Raw genomic sequence first — 18,842 nt, forward strand, 5'->3', positions numbered from 1 at the left:
GCAATATATTGTTTTGCTGATATTGGTTATTGTTCACATGCGACAGTTTGACTTTTATAAACTATCTTGATCGTATTTTTTTCTGGATAATTTTTCAAGTCAATGTTAGTCACTTCTAGGTCTAGTGTTTTGTTTGGTCGAATAAAACACTCGTCTTTCTGTCATCTGACGCTTATTTTTCGTATTACTTTTTTTCACGACATAACCTCCAAGGGGCCTCTTTTATGTCACTCTCAAACTTCTTATATGCTTGACTTCATTTGTTGCCCTCATTGGCAATGACTTTAAATGAGTTTCTTGATATATTTCATAATTGACTCACCTCAATGACTTAACACCAACATTATGGTAACTTTGTATTACTTTCAACCTTTTCAACGTTAAAATGGGACTCCTATTTAATATAGGCTATGATTTATGAGGGATTACAACTAAAATGTAACTAACACTATGATTGTTTGCAATCTAATTTTTTATAGGTTTCGTTTCATTTCGCGCAATGGTTCAATTAATGTTAGGCTAAATTGAGATTTTTTCTCGACAGGAATCTAAAATTATTTAGAAATGTTTGAATGTAGATTGTTTAAAAACACTACAAGAATTGCTATACTTTGTTGTGTCATCTTCCATGTTTTATTTAATGACATTGTGGAGTTCTTGTTTTGAGGTTCTTCTCTTGTACGGGATATGTTCTTTTACGATGTTTGGTTTTTTGCACTGCCATTACTTTAGATTTGTCACAAATTTGTAGGCTTATCATAATGAATTTTTCGTCAATTTTAACGATGTAAAAATTCGTAATATCTTGTTGATTTTCTTAAAATAGTTCAATTTTTGTCTAAGTATCTGAAAAGTTCCATTCTGTACGATTTTCAGGAGCAAAGGTTTGTTACTCCACTTCGTTTTCGTTCTCTTTTGTATAATAATTTGATTTCTTCTCTTTTTCTGTCCAGCTTTTAGGCGAATTGTAAAAACTACGAAATTTGCGGATGTTCACCAGTGTATATCTGGAAGTTTTACTACGCTGACTTTGGCGTTAGCCATTTTGCTAGAAACGAGTAGCAATAGCCATTTTCTTTAAAACTGAGTTGAGGTGATTTTCAAAGGTTAGGTTGGAATCAATTTGTACTACTAGACTAGATAACAAGCCTGCGCTGGTTTAATAACTTCACGTTTAAAAGAAAACTCAAGATCTGAATTAGTATGATTTGTAAATAATATTTGTACTATCGGCGTTTATTGTGTAATGATTAACTGTCAGAGATTTGTCTGTTTCTTCTAATATTTTTCAATTTTTAATGGAATATTTTCATTATTTTTAAAATTATTTTGCGAATAATACTAGTGTTATCCGCAAATTGAACAATGTCATTTTCACCTTCCATTTTTTCAGAAAAATTGTTGACGTATAAAAGAAAATCGTAGCACTGTTCCTTGAGGAACACCATCGTAATTAAATATCAGAAATTAAATTGTAAATGCGCAACGTTTTTGCTGAATCATTGTTTTTTTTCTGAACAAATGTGTTAGAGTGCATTTTTTATTTGAACAATCAAAGTTTGACAGAAATTGAAATTTGCAGAAACGAAATAAAATTCTCTCGAAAGTAAAAGTTCTCAAATGTTGTTATGTTGATTATGAAACGTTGTTAGGTAGCATAGGAAACGTTGTTAGGTTGCTTATGAAGATTATTGTTCCGACCCTCTTGAGGGGGGAGGAACTATATACTCAACTGGGTTTTTTTTTGTTCCGTGAATTTTCGCCGCTCGATATATTCATCGTAGAGAGTTGAGACTGGTATCATTAGAAAGCTCGTCTAGCGTAGAATATGGAATTTAAAAGATTTTTTTATTTTCGTTTTCTACAGGGAGTTATCGAGGCTTAAACTTCTGAGAAAAGAAGAGTGAATTCACGTTTTTATTCACATTTTAAGAATAGTGTCGTTGAAGACGAACAAGCATTTTTGAAGACGAACAAGCATTTTTGATTGTTTTGATTTAATTTTTTGGTCAAAAAATCTGGATAAACATTTCAAAATTTAGCCTTTTTCATCAACAACAGCACGAAATAAGCTACTTTAGTCCACTTTGATTAAATTTGCCTACAGTACACCCCCAAACAACACTCATACAATCTTTGTAGACTCAGAGGGGGGTTATTTCTACTTCAGAGTCCGCAGAGAGTGCCTTGTAGTTAAAACTTTGCCGTTTTTTGCTAACTTTACTCGTTGATTATCAAAAATGCAGAATTTATTTTGAGTTTCAACTCAGAAATTATCTATATCTACAACATTCGAAAAATCAATTGTTCTTAGCGGACAATAAGTATTAACAGGGGTAGTTTTGGGCCATTCTTGGACTGTTACAATCCAAAAAAAATTGGGTTGTAATCAGTCGGTCTTTTTTTAAAAAAAAAAGACTTTTTTTTTAATAATAAAGAACAGAACATATCATATCAAAGCTCAGGAGTGATAGGTCCAACCAATTCGCTTGCTAAACAGCTGCAGGCTAATGCATTTAGTTTTTAAATTGAAAGTTTATGGTCGTTTGTTTTTTAAAAATAATTGACTTTTCAATAAATAATGGCTTAATTAACTTTTCCTCTATGTTTTTCTTAATTTGTTCAACTTCCAGCTTAGTGTCAGCAAAAAAAGACTGCTTTTTCTTTCTACTGAGTTAACATTTATTCTCGGTTGCAGTTTTAAGCCTGAAATTATTGTTTTCTGGCTTTGATACTACAAGATTTTAGATTTTTGTTTGTTTTGATATTTGCCAGTTTTTCACGTTTTCTAATTTTGTCACATTATCACATTATTGACAGTTCTCATGTCACCTTATTAGCATTCAAATTAAAGCACAATTGAACATATTAAAATCCTGAAAGATATAAATAATCGTTTTAATGGCCTCGACGCCTCTTTCTTGAAGAAATCAATTGAATTTTTTAATTTTGTCTTTACTGTCATTTATACTTTGTCGTTTCGGTCGTATGAAATTTCCTGTATAGTGATAGTTTTCATTGGCTTTTCATGGAAGAATAGAAAAACTGATATTCTGATATTAGCAGATAGCTGATGGCTTTTATGACTTTCAAACCCATCGTTTTCCAAAATTAAAAAAAAAACTTTTTTAACTTCGCAATTTTGTTCTTTTTGTTTCTTTTTGTTACCTAATCTCGTTAGTTGATTACAGGTCAAATATGACATTATGGGTGTCAAGGGAATAAAAGGGATTGGTGTCCCAAAATCTTTTTTTTAAAGATTTTGTTATGACCTTACTGGCTTCGACACCGCTTTTTCACAAAAAAAAAATTAAATTAATTTGATTTTTGTCATATTTGACGTTCTTTTTGTAGATGCAAGAAATATTCTGGATAATTACAGGTCTCGAGGGTTTCCTTTTCATGAAAAAATGACGATATTTAAATAGCTCTTTTTAAAATTAATGCCTTTCATGACATTGAATGTAATTTTGTTTCGAAAAAAAAATTAAAATATTACATTTAGCACGTCGCTTTTTTGTCTACTTGTTACCTAGTCTTACTAATGAATGGCCACGTACTACATTATAGCTGTTTGAAGAAGGCGCAATCAAATATATTTTGAGTGCCAAAATTTGGCTTGACGGTTTTGACAGCGTTTTCTGGCAAGTTTCAATTGAAATTTTGTTTGTTCTTTGTTGTTCTTTTTAGCCGCTCTAAAAAATGAATAAGGTCAGGTCCTAATGCCCTTCTATAGAAGCAGTGGTAATCGCAAATTTGTGGTAATATTAATTCATTCCTAATGGTATTTATTACTTTGAAGTTAATTGTTTCAAAAAAATAAGTTAATTTTTTTTACTTTTCTGTTTTTGTTCTTTTTTGTATAATTGTTACCAAACCTTTTTATGGACTGGTCGCATATTTTTTCTGGTGATTTATAAGTTATTTTTGTTTAGTTTCAGGTTTATCTGACGGTATGTTGACTTTGTTATTAAATTTAGTTTTTAAGAGGGACATAAATTTTTTTGATGTAATTAATGTTTGTTGTTGTTGTTGTTTGATTTTGCTGTTCGTTTTGACTCGCTTTCTTAATATTGACATATTACAGCAATCTAATGCATCAATTTTTACTCCACTGAGTTATTTGTTTTGGAGGTTATCTTATCGTTCATACAGAATTTTTTGAAAAAGACTTGGGCTTTTTTGGGATTCGCAAAAAACAATTTTTTGGTTTTTCTATCTGTTCCTCATTTGGTAGACAATTATGCCAAAATTGTGGATGGGCGGGGTCGGAACCTTATGTGCCATTGCACATTACCGAGCCGCCTTGTTTTATTTGGTCTTAACCTGTTTTTTGCTGTTTCAGACCTCTCAAACTTCAGGATTATTGCCGAAAACTAATTACTTCTTCGAAAGTTGGCCTTTTGTACTCTTCTATTATTAAAGAAATAAGCAAAATGAGAGAGTTTGGAACACATTTTACTCACATTGCTAAAACCTGCTTGTTGTCAATGTTATCAGTGATCTATTGAAACTGAAGGAATGAATGCTGTTTCGCGAATACTGCTTCCTTCTTACTGCATTTTTCTACCAGTTCTACAATGAATTTCACAAATTTCATGTTCGTTAGCTATTTGTTGAAGTTGCTTAGCAAACTGAGTGGCTGAAGCTCTCAATACCGAGTGCAGGTGAGTTCTGTCTTTGTTCCTACAATCACAAGAACCGTGTTAAAATTTTCAATTCAATTAGAGCGTATTGTGAAGTGGTTGAAGCTTAGCACCAAATTTGAGTCAAAATTAAATCACTTAATTTATCCACAACCTCTTTGATAGGAAAGATTGCTTCATCCACGATAGACAATGAAATAATCAAATTTGCAGAATCACTTCTGAGTGAATGCATCAAATCAATTGATCAGTTTCAACCTACCTTTGATTCCTCCTTAATTCAATTAACCATCAATTCCCGTCAAGTTACGAGGAGTGCGTTGAGCTATTAAACCCTCGCAGCCTTACCCCCTCACTTCTTTTCCGTGAAAGCTTAAAGCACGGATAATGGAGCTCCGATTATGGGTTCACTCAAGTTCGGTATCCTTGCTATCAAGCTGGGAAAAGCGAATAAGTGGAAAAGGTCAAACTTCATATTAATGTCGTGACCACATAACAATCATTCTTTAGTTGCCATATTAAGTTCAAGTGAGGTTCAAGTTCACAGTTTAGGTAACTGTTTCCGTTAACATCTCGTTAGCATTTGTAAACAAATTTAAGATTTTTGCTTTTATTAGAGGGATGGGATGGATATAAGGCAAAATTTACTCTGGGAAATTGGGGGAAAACGATTAAAAATACTTTAGACAGTACTTCAAAATTCAATTTACACAATTGTCTTTACAAGAAAATGAGTTAATAAAGTGCTTGTAGAATGTACTAATTGTTCAAAAAATTCATTGAAATGTTTTTGGCAAAAGGTACAAGGGAAAGAGTGGAGAATATGAGGGAAACTTTGATACAATTGGAAACCTAAACTGAGATAATAAAATGCTTAATATTTATAAAACTTTTGACTATGATTTTATCAACCATTATCACGTAAAGACAATGGTTAGGGACAATTGAGTAATTTATGTCGTCAAGTGGGTTTTGAAGTACCGTATATAAGAAGTTTAAGTAGCTTTCGCCAAATTTCCATAAACGATTAGTTAAAAATTTTCGCCTAATGGCTACAGAGGTTTCTTCAGCCTAATCGAGTTTTCGCCGAATGACCTACGCCATTACTACTATGTACTAGTATTAAGGTGTAAAAATATTTAAAATTACTTGTAGATTGTCATTTTATACGGGGTGGGGAGATAGTTTTGAATTTGACTTTAAATTTGGATTGTTATTTGGTTATTGGATACATTACGCTTCAGCAATTTTGAAACAGGCAGACTGTGTTTAAAATTAGATTCGTCTCTTTTCCTTAAATGATTCGTTTTGAAGACGAAGTCTTTTTGTTCAGTTGCAATTTTGCATCTCCATTTGGTGAAGAGGACAAGCGTGGAATGTTTACAATTACATCCATTATGCCAAGTGGAGTTACCTCATTTTGTTGCTAGTGGTCATTACTCTCTCCTTAGAGGGCTAGTAATGGTAACTGCAATTAGGTGTGCTGGTCTTTCAAACTTCGATTAAATCTTGCATCGCAAATTCAACTGACGCTTATCTTTTTGTCTAATGTACCGCAATTAAGATAATGATTCCCGTACGTGCTGATAATTTCTTACTTTTAGAATATCGACTGCTAATATTCGTTGAAGCTGCACGATATTAACAAGTGCCCCCCCCCACGTTTTTAATTGCTATTCTGTGTAAGAGGACTCATCTCATGATAAAGGGAAAATGGAGCATATTCAGAAATGGTTGTATAACACGTTACTTGGTTACTTAACTCCATTTCTACTTTTTGATTCAGAGACCTGACTGAAAATATCTTGTTTCATTTTTTAGGAGTAGCGGGTATTTAGATCTGGAATGTTTTCCTTCACATTTAATCCCATGTATCGTCTTCTCTAACAATTAAAACCGTATTTCTAATTTTAATTCAAATTTTATTGCTGCGTATAAACTTTATAACTCATCGGTTCTCTGAAAGTCTATAACTTTTTAAAAAGTAAATGAGTGAAATCGGCCTGTCCAGTAACTTATTTGTTATCTTCGACTGCAGAAATGCAACAAGGCGGCTCGTTAATGTGCGTTCGCACATGATGTTCCGACCCGAGCTCATCTACATTTTTGACTAAAATGTCAACCAAATCAAGAGATAACAAAAATAGATGTTTGAGTTTAAAACAATCGTTACACATTCTATCTACTAATTGAATTACTAATGCCATGCTTCATTACAGCACCAACGTGACCTGACATTGAAGAGACTAGAAAAAAAATAGCACCAACAAAATTTTGGCGGCAAAAAATGAATATCTAAATTTAAAAGCACCTGGTAACAACGTCAAAATGCAGTCAGATAAAACCTTAACTACACAAGTTTACCTTTTACTAACTATACAGCAGATGAAAAGTTTTCTTAACGAGACTAGGTAACAAGCCGACAAAAAGAACGAACAGTGAGGCGAAACTTAAAAATTAATCAACATTTTTTGCACCAAGAAAATTCAAAAATCTTAAAAAACATTGGTTTTTAATAAAAAAATCCTTGATAAATTACTAAAAAGTCATTACAAAACCAAAAGCACCCGTCTGTGGTCAGACTATGCCATAGAAACAAACTAAAGCGAAACTCAAAAAATTACAAACGATTTGCGAAAACACAAACCTTTGCTACCATTAAAATCAATACCTATCATCTGAATATGTATTTTTAATTCAGTTGTTATTTCTGCTATTTCAGTTGAAGGATTTATACTGAAAGATTAAATAAGTTTACTTGGGCCACATTTAAAAACCATTGGGATCTGTTATTACGCGATTGTTCTGAAGGAAGAGAAAAAGAAACGCAAAAAATGGCCATTCAATAAACGTTCAGAAAAACGAAACAACAGTGGCACATAATATCAATATATATGTTATTTCTTGAAATACACGAAATTCGATGGGACATCTGATTGATGAATAGAAGTTAAATTTGACGAAAGGAACCTATTCGCTATATACTGAATGTTTCGAGCAACATCATTCATTCAGTCCTCAATTACAAGCCTATGAGATCTGTGAGCAATTTACGGCTACCTAAAGAACAAAAACAGCGAATTCAGGAAAAAAAATTGAGCGACAAAAGGGTCGAAGGCATTAAAAAACTGAACTTTTCACTAAACACTCTTCAATTTTAAATTAATTTTTCAGGAGCAATGGGAAAACCTTTTTTATCAATATAATTTCAAAAAATCAACAAATATAAACAAATACATTAGACGCACGAAAATTGCGGGAAAACACGTATTATCAACGCCATTAAATTCATTAGCCTTCAACGGAACCAGTATATACAATAAATGATGCCTCGAGGGGACAATAAGTTTTTTTGCCAATCGTATTTCATCAATAAGACCTTACAACAAGTTAATGACTATGAAAACAACAACAGAGAGAGGCAAAAACCACAAATTCAGTAGAAAAGTGCCTGAAGAAAATGTCGAAGCAACTCAAATCATAAGCTCTTCCCTGAAAACTTTATTTATGATCCGTTGAACTTCTTCCCTAAACCAATAGGGGTTCTCAGCAGTAAGATGATGTGATAAGATTTCAAAAGGATCGAAAAACAAAATAAAGTACCCAAAAAAAATATGAATTCTCGTGGCATTGATGTTTTAAAACTAATAGGTAGAAGATAAAACCGCTAACCAGATTAATTTTGGCTATAGTAGAACGGAAATGGATTCTGTTAGAACCAACAATGACCAAGAGTATTCACGAAAAAAAATTAGGAATGGTTGAATTTCAAAAAAGTTTCGAAAAATTATTTTTAAACCCTTAACAGCCAGTAAACTCAATCTTTCATCGGAGCTCAATGACGATGCTCAGATATAACCCATAGGGAGGAAAATGATGTCTGTCATGCATAGATAGTTAAAAATACATCACAATAAGTCTTATGACAGAAAACAATAACAAAAAAGCAAAAACTAAAATTCAGTAGAAAAATGCGAGAAGAAAGTGTCGAAGACAATTAAACCATTAGCTATTCTCTGAAAACTTTCTCTGTGATCCACTGAACGTCCTCTCTAAGCCAATTGGATTACAATAATCTTTGGATAATGTGATAAAGAGTTCAAAAGTGACCAATAATTCAAAAAATCCAAAAAAAAAATTTAAAAAAATTGAAATCTTTGTCATTGAAGTCATATAACCAATAGCTAGAAGATAAAACAGCTAAACAGAATATTTTTAGTCGCAGTAAAAAGCAAGTGGGTCCAGTCAATACTGAAACTCACTAACAGTTCAAGAAAAATTTAGGAATTGTTATTGTTCAAATAAAATTTTCGAAAAATGATTTTTATTTTAACAGACAATAAATTCAATAGCTTTCAACGGAAGTCAATAAAAACGCTCAAAGATGCCCCGGTGGCAGTACATTTATGTTTTTCATGCATAGGTATTCATTATGAGATCACAGTAAGTATAATGACTATTAAAACAACAAAAAAAAACAGGAGAAAACCAAAAAATCAGTAGAAAAGTGCAAGAAGAACGTGTCGAAGCCATTTAAACCATAAATTTTTGTTTAAAATTTTTATTGGTCATCCACAGAACATCGTTTTTAAGCTAATGGGAACTGTCAATATTTGGATAATGTGATAAGATTTCAAAAGTAACCAATAATACGTAAAAATCCAAAAAAAATTTTAAAAAATTGAAATTTTTTGTCATTGAAGTCATATAACCAATAGATAGAAGATAAAACCGCTAACCAGTTTAATTTTGGTTGCAGTAGGAAGGAAGAGGGTGCTCTCACCCCTGGACTGACTTACAATTCACTATAATAAGATTATGATTCTTTAATATTCAAAAAAAAATTCGAAAAATTATTTTTTAAGTCTCAACAGCCATTAGCCGCCCCCTCAATGAAATAGACATGTTCACTTAATGCTCATTATGGAACATATTGCACTGTTAGTCAATGAATCCCTACCATAGGACTCCAAAAAAAATAGTAAAACTTCAAAAAGAAATTCAAAATTTCATTCAAAATTACGAAAACTCAGAATCGAAGCCAAAAAAAAACATGAGCAATTCCTTGAAAACGACGTTTTTTGTTCATTGCGCTTCATTCGACTATAAAGGAGTTTTGTCATTAATAGAACGTCGATATAAAATGTGACTTGTCTCTAGGTGACTTAAAAAAGCAAAAAAGAGAAAAGTTTTATTAAAAAAAGGGCTCTCAATTAGAGTTCGATTTTTTTTTTGATAGTGAACTTCCCTATGAGACCAGAACTAGTCTTTCTATCGCCTTGCATTCAACTTTTACGAACTCAAAATTTATTCTTTTTATAGAAGTTTGAATTAATGTTTTCGTAAAAAAGATCTTAGTTTGAAGAAAATTGTACTAAAAGTGAACAATCATGCTAAAGATCCCATTGTTCACACAAAATTTCAATCCTCGATAACTCCTCGAAAAAAACGAAATTCAAAAAAATCTTTTTACTTTTGAATTCTACGCTGGACCAGCTTTTTAATGATACCACTCACATTTCTCTACGACGAATATATCGATCGGCCAAAATTCACTGAACAAAAAAAAAAACCCATTTGAGTATATAGTTCCTTCCCCCACAAGTGGGGTCGGAACAAATTAAGGAGCTCACTTTAGTTGCCTTTTTGACCCTTTGTGCTTATATTCTTCTACAGGCGGAGCAGCTTAATATTAAACACTTTTAGTTGAAAACATTTCACATTGAAATGAATGAGTTCTATAAATAAAGCGGCCCCTTTTAACTGTTACGTTTTAAACCCTTTAAGAAGACAAATCAATTGCTTTTGCTTATCAAAGCTGATGGATAACGCATTCCCTATTAGTGAAAACTGGGACAAATACATTTGTGACTCGAGAATTTTTCCTTCCTTATAAGTTGATCTATTTTTATTTTTTCTATATTCTCACCAATGCTTAATCAACTTGCGCGTCAGATGGATATAAATAGTGAACTGAAACCTTAATATTATACTTACTTGCAATTGAGCGACGATTTTCTTCATTGTTTTTTCCTTCTGTGTATTGATTATCTGTAGATTTTTAACAAAAAGTATTTTCAGCCTAATAGCAGCAGTAGAGGTATCCAAATTTTTGTTCGAAATTAGTCTATTTTGTGACATAGGTATTCTGGTGGAGGTCAAGCAAGCCGATAGGAAAGTCAGTCGAATTTTGAGAAAGAGGTCTAGTAAGCCAAAAATACTAACTAAGCGCTGCCCGGATTACAACGGTTAACAACGTATAACAACTTTAAATAAAAAGCCTAGCCTTAAATAAAAAGCCTCATATAATTGACTTACATAATAGCCTTACATAAGACTTTAACATAAGAAGCCTTACATAAAAACTTTACATAGCCGAAAGATTACATAACTTTCGGCTTGCCTTTATTGCGGCTTAATTTGCGTTCACCATTTATTCTACGTTGTTTGTCTTTGTTTCTGTACAATTTTCATTCGGAGTATGTTTTTGGCCATTTAGCTGTTTAAGTGAGAGGTGATTTTGCATTTGAAAACACAGTTTGTATGGGTATATAAGGTTTTTAAGTGGTGAATGACAATTGTCTCCAATCGCTGCAGTCAACTATGAATCTAATTATTGTCGACCATGCCATATGCAAAATTAAATCTTCTTGTATGTAAGTTTTTTGTTCAAAATTTTCAATCCAATCTAATAGCTCAGGATTAATTTATTTTTCAGAAGGTTGCAGGCGGTAAAAAGCTGTTTCAGTTCTTAGTTGCTCTCGAACGAAGTTTGAAGCAATTATTGTAAACATAAGTGTTTCTTTTTATGCAGAATTTGTGCTTGAGCGTTTTCTTCTAGAACATTCTTTCGATTTCACTTTTCGAATTTCACTTTATCAAGTTTGATTTTCGCGTGAACCAATTTGCTCTCATGTAGAAATTTAGTCTCTTGCTAAAACAACCGATTGTAACAACAGTAATTACAAGATTCTGATAGCTGAGTAGTTAATGTCACCCTCTTACTCTGGAGGTAGTTGCATCGGACCACTCATTTACCGGTGTTTTTTTGCACCCATAAATTATCTAGGCTAAGAGACTTAAGCGTTAGCCCATCTGTATTAAATTGGCCCGCCTGTCGTACGGGAGCAATTTGCCCGGCGTTAGTCGGTTTATGTTTGTCTAACCTTTTTCGTTTCGACTTTCCAAGTAACCTGCGAACATTGAGTTACTTCATACATGGAAAGAAATTTTGGTAAAAAATGCTGGAATTCGGAGAACAGTTTATATTTGTTAAAAGTAAAACCTGCTATACTGAATGACACAAAAGAAGTATTTACGAAGAGGTTGCGTGAGATTACAAAAGTCCGTTTATCCGCTAGCTTCTGTTGCGTGCATCATAAGGGCAAAACGAGGCTGATTTCTCTGACGCCTACCTCTTTTTTTTCAAATTTGAGTTACAGATAAATACGAATTTGACGATAGAGGAAACATTTACTGTTTTATGAAAAGTCAAGTTTTATGCTGCTAACTAATTTCTTGTTTGAGCACGCTTTAAGGTATCGCGCAAGTCTATTTTAGAAATACAGTGCAACCATTGCGAGATTCGGTAGTTTATAGAAAATTATTTTGCTCATAGAAAAGGACACAAGAAATCATATATCAGGAATCTTTGTTTATCTACTGAAATCATGTGCTCAATTTTGTGCATTGTATGAAAAGCTAAAGTTAAGTTTTCGGAATTTATAATCAACTGATGATGATGTGCACAGGGAATAATTTGTACCTATATGCCTTCAAGTGTCCTTGTATTTCAAAACCTATCAATTTATTAAAATAACCAGTGTGAACCCGAAGAAGTGTATGTTATTTGGTAAGATAATTTTTTAGGTTGTTTCTTTCAGATGTAGGATGTCATTTGTTGATACAAAAATAAAACTTTTGCTCAAGAGACTTCCAAAGCCACTGCCTGACAATTACAACCTGGTTGCTGACGTCAGAAGTGGAGAGACATGCTCCAAGCTACTCGATTCCCTTCAGATGCGAATTGCCATCAGCACAGTCGAACAGGCTAGTATTAACATGTTCTGCAATTTCTCGCCTTCAGTATAGCTCACGTGATAGTGGTCAAGTAATTGTAACTGATAAATTGTGGTAATCAAGAAGAATTTTGAATAATCCAGTATTTCGAAGTGAATTGAGTCACATAACCTAACTTGCGACATGTATTTAAAGTTTTTGGTGCTTTGAAATCTGCGGTAAAATTCTGATACCGTTGATTTTGGACGGTTTGAATGTTGCTCTGCTTGTTTTAACTATAACTAACTTATCATTATTTTAAAAATCTGCACACAATATGTGATTGACCACTGAATCAAACGGAAATTTTTTTGACTTGAAACTTAATATTTATTAATTGCTCTCAAACGAAGTTTGTAGCAATTATATTAGTTCTGTCGGTCTTTTTTTTATGCGATTTTTCGTCTGACGCTTTTGACTTTTCGTCTTCAAAAACGGGATAAACAGGAAGCGCCCAGCGGGCATTAAGTGCTCATAGTGCCTTTTAGCTCTGTTTCAGCTCAAACTGTTTTTTGGAGACTTATACTTATGGTGTGAAGGGCGGTTCTTAGAGGTTGACATCCCCACTGTTGACACCCGCCACTATTGCCCCCCCCACCCCACAGCGCTGTTGCCCCGCACCCACTTTTGCTCACCCCCTCCCCTCCCTCCCTCCCCATCAGCCCCCCCCCCCCCCCGGTGCCCCCGGGGAGAAGAAACCTCCTTTAAGGTTTTATAGTAGGTTACTGCATTGTTTCTAGTGGTAGTGGAATGGTTGTAAACTCAAGAATTTTAGCATTTTTTTGACAAAACGCGCAATTTCTTTTCATTTTTTTAAACTTTTTTCATTATTCACGTCTTTCCAAATGCAGGGGACAGAAAGCGTCTTTAAGGGTTTGATAATAAAGTATTGGAAAAATTTTATTTGCCATGGATTAGCTTTCATTTCTCTAATATGACAAATTTTAGCAATATTTTGATAAAATTTGCATTTTTTCGAGTTTTTTTGAAAATTTTTGTAGGTTTTCAGGTTTCTCCAGCCTCAAGAGTCAAGTAATCTCCTCTAGGGTTTGACAATAGGTTACTGTATAGTTTCTAAATGTTTTTCAAGATTTCAACACCACGAATTTTAGCTTTTTTTTAAACAAAACTTGCAATTTTTTTGACACTTATTGTCATTATTCAGATTCTTCAGCCTAACAGTAAATCTCCGTTTGATAATACCTTGCTGGAAAATGCTTTTGTTGTCCATAGATCAGCTTTCAACTTTTATTATCACAAATTTTAGCAGTTTTTTTATGCAACTTTAGGCATTTTCAAGTTTTGTGAAATTTTTTGTCAATTTTTAGGTTTACCAACCTCAAGAGCCTCATAACCTCCTATAGGGTTTGATTTTTGGTTACTGCATAGCTTCTAGATGTAATGGAATGTTTTTCAAGACTTTAGTATCAGCAATTTTGAAAAAAAAAATTTCAAGTTTTTTTGAATCTTTTTGATTTTTTATCATTTTTTCCTGAACCAGGGTCCGTGGGACCTCCTCCATGATTTGATGATAAGCTGTCGCATAGTTACTGGAATTAATTGAATGGTTATCAAAATTTTATTGACTCCTGCTCTTCCAATTTTTTGAAAAATTTAATTTTTTTTCAAATTTTTGGAAATATATTATGTTCCCAGTTTTTGGATATTTGAGCCACTGAAACTATTTTAGGCTTGAAACAGGGATACTGGATAGTCTCTTGAGACAATGAAATGGTTCTTAAGATATTATTGTCTTGAATTTCAGCAAGAATTTGTTAAAATTTGCAATTTTCAAATTTTTTGAATATTTTTGTCCTTTTCTGAGTTAAACGATCATTACTGGCCAATGAAGCTTTTCAAGTCTTGCAGATGGGTTACTTCATGTTACTCCAGAAACAAAAAATAGTTTTGAACATTTTCAATGCGAAACTTGTTGGAAGCTTTTTTAAAGTTTGCAATATTTTGCAAATTTTTTAAATTTCAGTTTTTTGTTTGAATGAATTACTAACAAGGCTAGAAGACTAAAAATTGCCGAGTTGAATCAAGCTAAAGCTAGCCTCACTAAACTGTGGCTAGCTACTGACGAAATCAACGGCTCGCCGGTCGTTTGAGAGCAATTCGCCTGACGTTAGCTGGTTATGTTTCTTGATTCCATAGCTCCTAAATTGATACTTGATTCACGGATGTATTTCATTTCCTCGGATATTAATTTTGATCTCGTGCCTCGCGCTATAAGATATAGCTGCTGGAACTAAATTCTATTTGGTAAAGAGTTTGGCTCTAACAGTTTACTGACTTGGGTGTATGTTGTTATTTGTTCGCTCCCATAATTTTCAGGCGGTTGTGAAATTTGGGAGTGGTGAAAGTGCAATAGTGAATCCTTCAGTAACGTGGGGCGAAATGGGTTTAAAAGACGGATTGGAGTATGTGCTGGAGGTCAGAGGTCAAGCTATGGATTTGGAGGTGAACGCAGGAGAGGACTTTAAACCAGTGGAGTACATGACAGAAAAAGAGTACGATGAGAAGAAGGGAACATTGAGAGACTTCCTGAAGACAAACAAATTGGGAAAGTTCAGTGAGGATTACAAGGAAAAGAAGCAGAAGGAGACGGAGGAACAGTTGGCTCTCTACCAAGATATGAAAGACAAAGTAGGCTGTGTTTAAACCATCTTTATGCTGCACACTGTCACGCTCTTGAAAGTCTTATATAAGTTCGACTAGTATTATTAGTATTAGTATTATTAGTTCGATTAGTATAACAAATTAAGTACCCATTCACTCACTAAGTCAAATTAATCAGTGCTTTATATACTCGAAATAACTGTTCACTTCCAGAAATTAACCAGTGCTTTAAACTAGTCATTCAACCAGTATCCTTCTCCTACTCCTTCTCAAAGTTTAGAGCCATTATTTAACGAAATAATCGTGATTATTTTCAGTGCTAATTCAATGTCTTCTCTTAACCTTAACTTTAATTTATGTTCCCCCTCTTTACTTTGAAATTAGCGCACCTTCACACCTTTAATGTTCCTTCAAAGCTCTTAATCTTGTCTTAACTTTCCTCACTTTAACCTTTATCTCCATTTGTCTTAACTTAAACTTTATTTCTTTTAACTTCTTTAATTGTCTTTAACTTAAATGCTTTCGTTCCAAAACTCTTTTCTAAGAAAACATAAATTGGGTGGCTCCAACAAAAACATATGTATACCCTCATACTTGTGCAGATTATATGTTTTATAGAAAAATTGTAAAACCCCAGTTCTTTCACTAAAATTTTCATGGAAAATTTTCATAAAGTCGGGTAGTGTCACGCCCCTATTTCGTTCCTTATAGTTTCGTGATGATATTCCTTAAATATCCATAAATAAGTGCTATAAATTAGTTCATATTCAGTTAGTTTCAAGGCCATATATAGCCAGTATTTCCATCTAGGCCTGTAACCTCTAATTTGTTTATGTTTACGAGAAACAACCGCAGATTGACAGTTTTACTAGCAAACACTTCAAGTGCCTAAAAGCCTCAATATTTACTTTTTTGAGTTTCTTGAAGATAAATTCACATAATCAGTAAATAACTTCATGAGAGATTATGTACTTGGTGAAGTAATTATTCTGATAAAGTAGGTGCTAATACGGAATTGTATATGTACTGAACAAACACCAAGAGACGTACAAAAGCCGGAAATCGCCCTACTTGAAAATCAGTAAATATTTGCGAAGGACCAATACAACCCAAGGCACAGTCCTGCGGAACCCACTATCAGCAGAACACCGGAGAACCAACCTGACAATCAGTTGCCTATCATCTTATAAAACTTGATAAACTTGAGAAACTTCTTGTTAAAATTATTAAATAATTCTTGCTAAAATTAATTAAAGATTGAACTGGAAATTCTCATGAAAACCTCCAAGTTTGATAAACTAAGTTACAGATGAAATAGCGACTAACTTAACACAAAAATGCAAGGCAAACTAGTGGATATATCACGCATCTGAACCGCTCAATAAAAGGCTATTACTAGCTAATTTTATTCAAAATATATCTGCTAAAAATCGCACTGTGAAACACCAAAATAAGTCCTTGTAAAATGCCAATAATTTAAGTTAATTACTTCCAATATAAACCTCAATAACACCACGAGGAATAATATTAAAAATCAGTGCGTAACACACACGTTACGCTCCTTTTTGAGCTCTATCAAGAGTAGGAGACCTTTCAAGTGCGCGTACTTTTATAAGTAGGAAAGAGTCACAATTAGCGTTTGAGAAAATTTTGATTCATTCAAGGTAAATTCAGTCATCTTTAGCTAAAATGTAATTTTTGCACGCAGCATTTTAAATACATTTTAAATCCTGTTATAAAAATATCAGTGCATGCTATTTAATGATACTTTTTATGCAGAAAATTTCCGGAAAAAATTCGATGCGAAGTTGAGCGCATGTTAAACTTTCTATTGCTATTTCTAAAATATTTCAGTTCTTTTACTGATAAAACTTGTAATCGAAATAGCTGCAGTTGATAGCGCTTATTGTTCAGCTGCTCAAAGCTGACCGCTTAAATTTCGGTTTGTTTTTCAGGTGGGCTCACGAGTAGAGCTGGAGAATGGGGTGAGAGGTGAACTGAAATTTGTGGGAGAGACTGACTTCGCCACTGGATTCTGGGCTGGAATTGGACTTGATGAACCTTATGGAAAGAATAACGGCTCAGTCAATGGCAAACAGTACTTCACATGTGTGGACAGTTATGGCCTGTTCCTCCGTCTGAACAAATTCAAGATTGGAGATTTTCCACCTTTAGATGATGGACTACTTGATGATGACGAGATCATTTGATGCTCTCGTGTATCTTTTTGCGTGCCTAATGTCTTGCAATTTAAATGATATTATGTGTATATTAAGTATTTTTACCGTTTCTGATCAAACGGAGAAAGTGGAAGAAAAGACTATCAATACAGCGATGCTTGTCAATGGATATTAATTGATAGAGGAGGGAGGTGTCCTCCTGACGCTGAGAGAATGCCAAGCGACTGAAAGCTTTTTTGCTTCTAGTTTTGTACGAATTTAAATCACCATATCAAATTCAACTTTGTTGTTACCAAGACTTTTCCTTCAATTTTGCGATGAGTTTTGCAATTTTGTGATTGTTGTTATCACCATTGAGAAGTTATCAAACGTCGATGCGAAGCCGAGCTGTTTTTTTTAACTTGAAAAGTTCAATAAAAACCGTATTATAAATCGACCGTTTTTAAATTAACTCTCGATACCATCAGGTCGATATCAAAAAATTTGACCCTATTCATTTGCAATTGGGTTAGGATCTGGACCACTCTTTTCTCACTAGGTTCAAAAATTTGTGGCGTAATTTGGCGAAAGCATAGTTGTAGGCCAATTGGGATTTCAACTGTTTTTTATCGGTCAGTGAGTTGGTTTAGGTACGGGTTGGTTATGATGTCTGGAAACTGCTTGTGATACACGTTGAGAATTTGCATCGAGGACTGTTTGCTGTTTTTCAGAAGTGAAAGATGATGCTATCCGATTTCAAGAGAAGCCGCAGTGCAAATGTTCGGAAGAAGGTCCTCTTAATGGGAAAATCAGGGGCAGGAAAAACCAGCATGAAATCTATCATATTTGCTAACTTCATTGCTAGAGACACCCGCAAATTGGGACCCACAAACGAAATAGAACACGCGTAAGGCTTCATCTCAGAGTGAAAATATATTCAAATGTAAAAGCGTCGTTCTGCTTAAGTTCCATTCTTTAATAGCGGTGATAGTTTAAAAGCTGAGCTCTTTTCGGTCTTCTCTATTTTTTGAATTTTTACTCAAAAATTTGAATTTTATGGGGCCGCTCTCGCTTTTAACGATGGAGAAGAGTAATGGAGAGTGATCGATTTTCGTATTTATAAGAGTTGTTTTATACTTTCTATTGCTGCGTAATTTTATGCTGTTTAAGATTTCTAGTTTTCAGTTACTGGTTTTAATGACCGATGCCATTTTAAAGACATAATTGAAAGTGGGAATTTGCCAAATTTTCGAATTTTACGCTGCCTGAAGTCCCGTTGTGCGCATGACGTTTATTTAGTTTTTTGGTTAATGTATTTAATGACTTTGACTACACTAGTTTTCTAAATAAAAATGAG

The 18,842-nt window shown here is 33.6% G+C and overlaps 2 protein-coding genes across 3 annotated transcripts in view; both read left to right on the forward strand.

Moving 5' to 3' along the window:
* The window catches only part of LOC142334800 (radial spoke head 10 homolog B-like), a 170,851-nt gene that overhangs the window by 17,534 nt on the left and 134,475 nt on the right, over window positions 1-18,842 (forward strand). The gene's annotated exons all lie outside the window — the stretch shown is intronic.
* On the forward strand, window positions 12,537-17,536 carry LOC142335037 (tubulin-folding cofactor B-like). The gene is made up of 3 exons (XM_075383364.1): window positions 12,537-12,695; window positions 15,042-15,353; window positions 17,282-17,536. The coding sequence occupies exons 1-3, from the start codon at window positions 12,537-12,539 to the stop codon at window positions 17,534-17,536; spliced, it is 726 nt and encodes a 241-aa protein (XP_075239479.1).

The sequence above is a fragment of the Convolutriloba macropyga genome, chromosome 2 (genome assembly GCF_964194025.1).
Source record: "Convolutriloba macropyga chromosome 2, txConMacr16.3, whole genome shotgun sequence".
Lineage (NCBI taxonomy): Eukaryota > Metazoa > Xenacoelomorpha > Acoela > Convolutidae > Convolutriloba > Convolutriloba macropyga.

What these genes read in the sequence shown, in the direction of transcription:
- LOC142335037 (XM_075383364.1), top strand. Translation starts at nt 12,537, where the DNA reads ATGTCATTTGTTGATACAAAAATAAAACTTTTGCTCAAGAGACTTCCA. An exon ending in CCATCAGCACAGTCGAACAG is followed by an intron (nt 12,696 to 15,041) that starts GCTAGTATTAAC and finishes CATAATTTTCAG; the next exon opens with GCGGTTGTGAAATTTGGGAG. An exon ending in ACCAAGATATGAAAGACAAA is followed by an intron (nt 15,354 to 17,281) that starts GTAGGCTGTGTT and finishes TTTGTTTTTCAG; the next exon opens with GTGGGCTCACGAGTAGAGCT.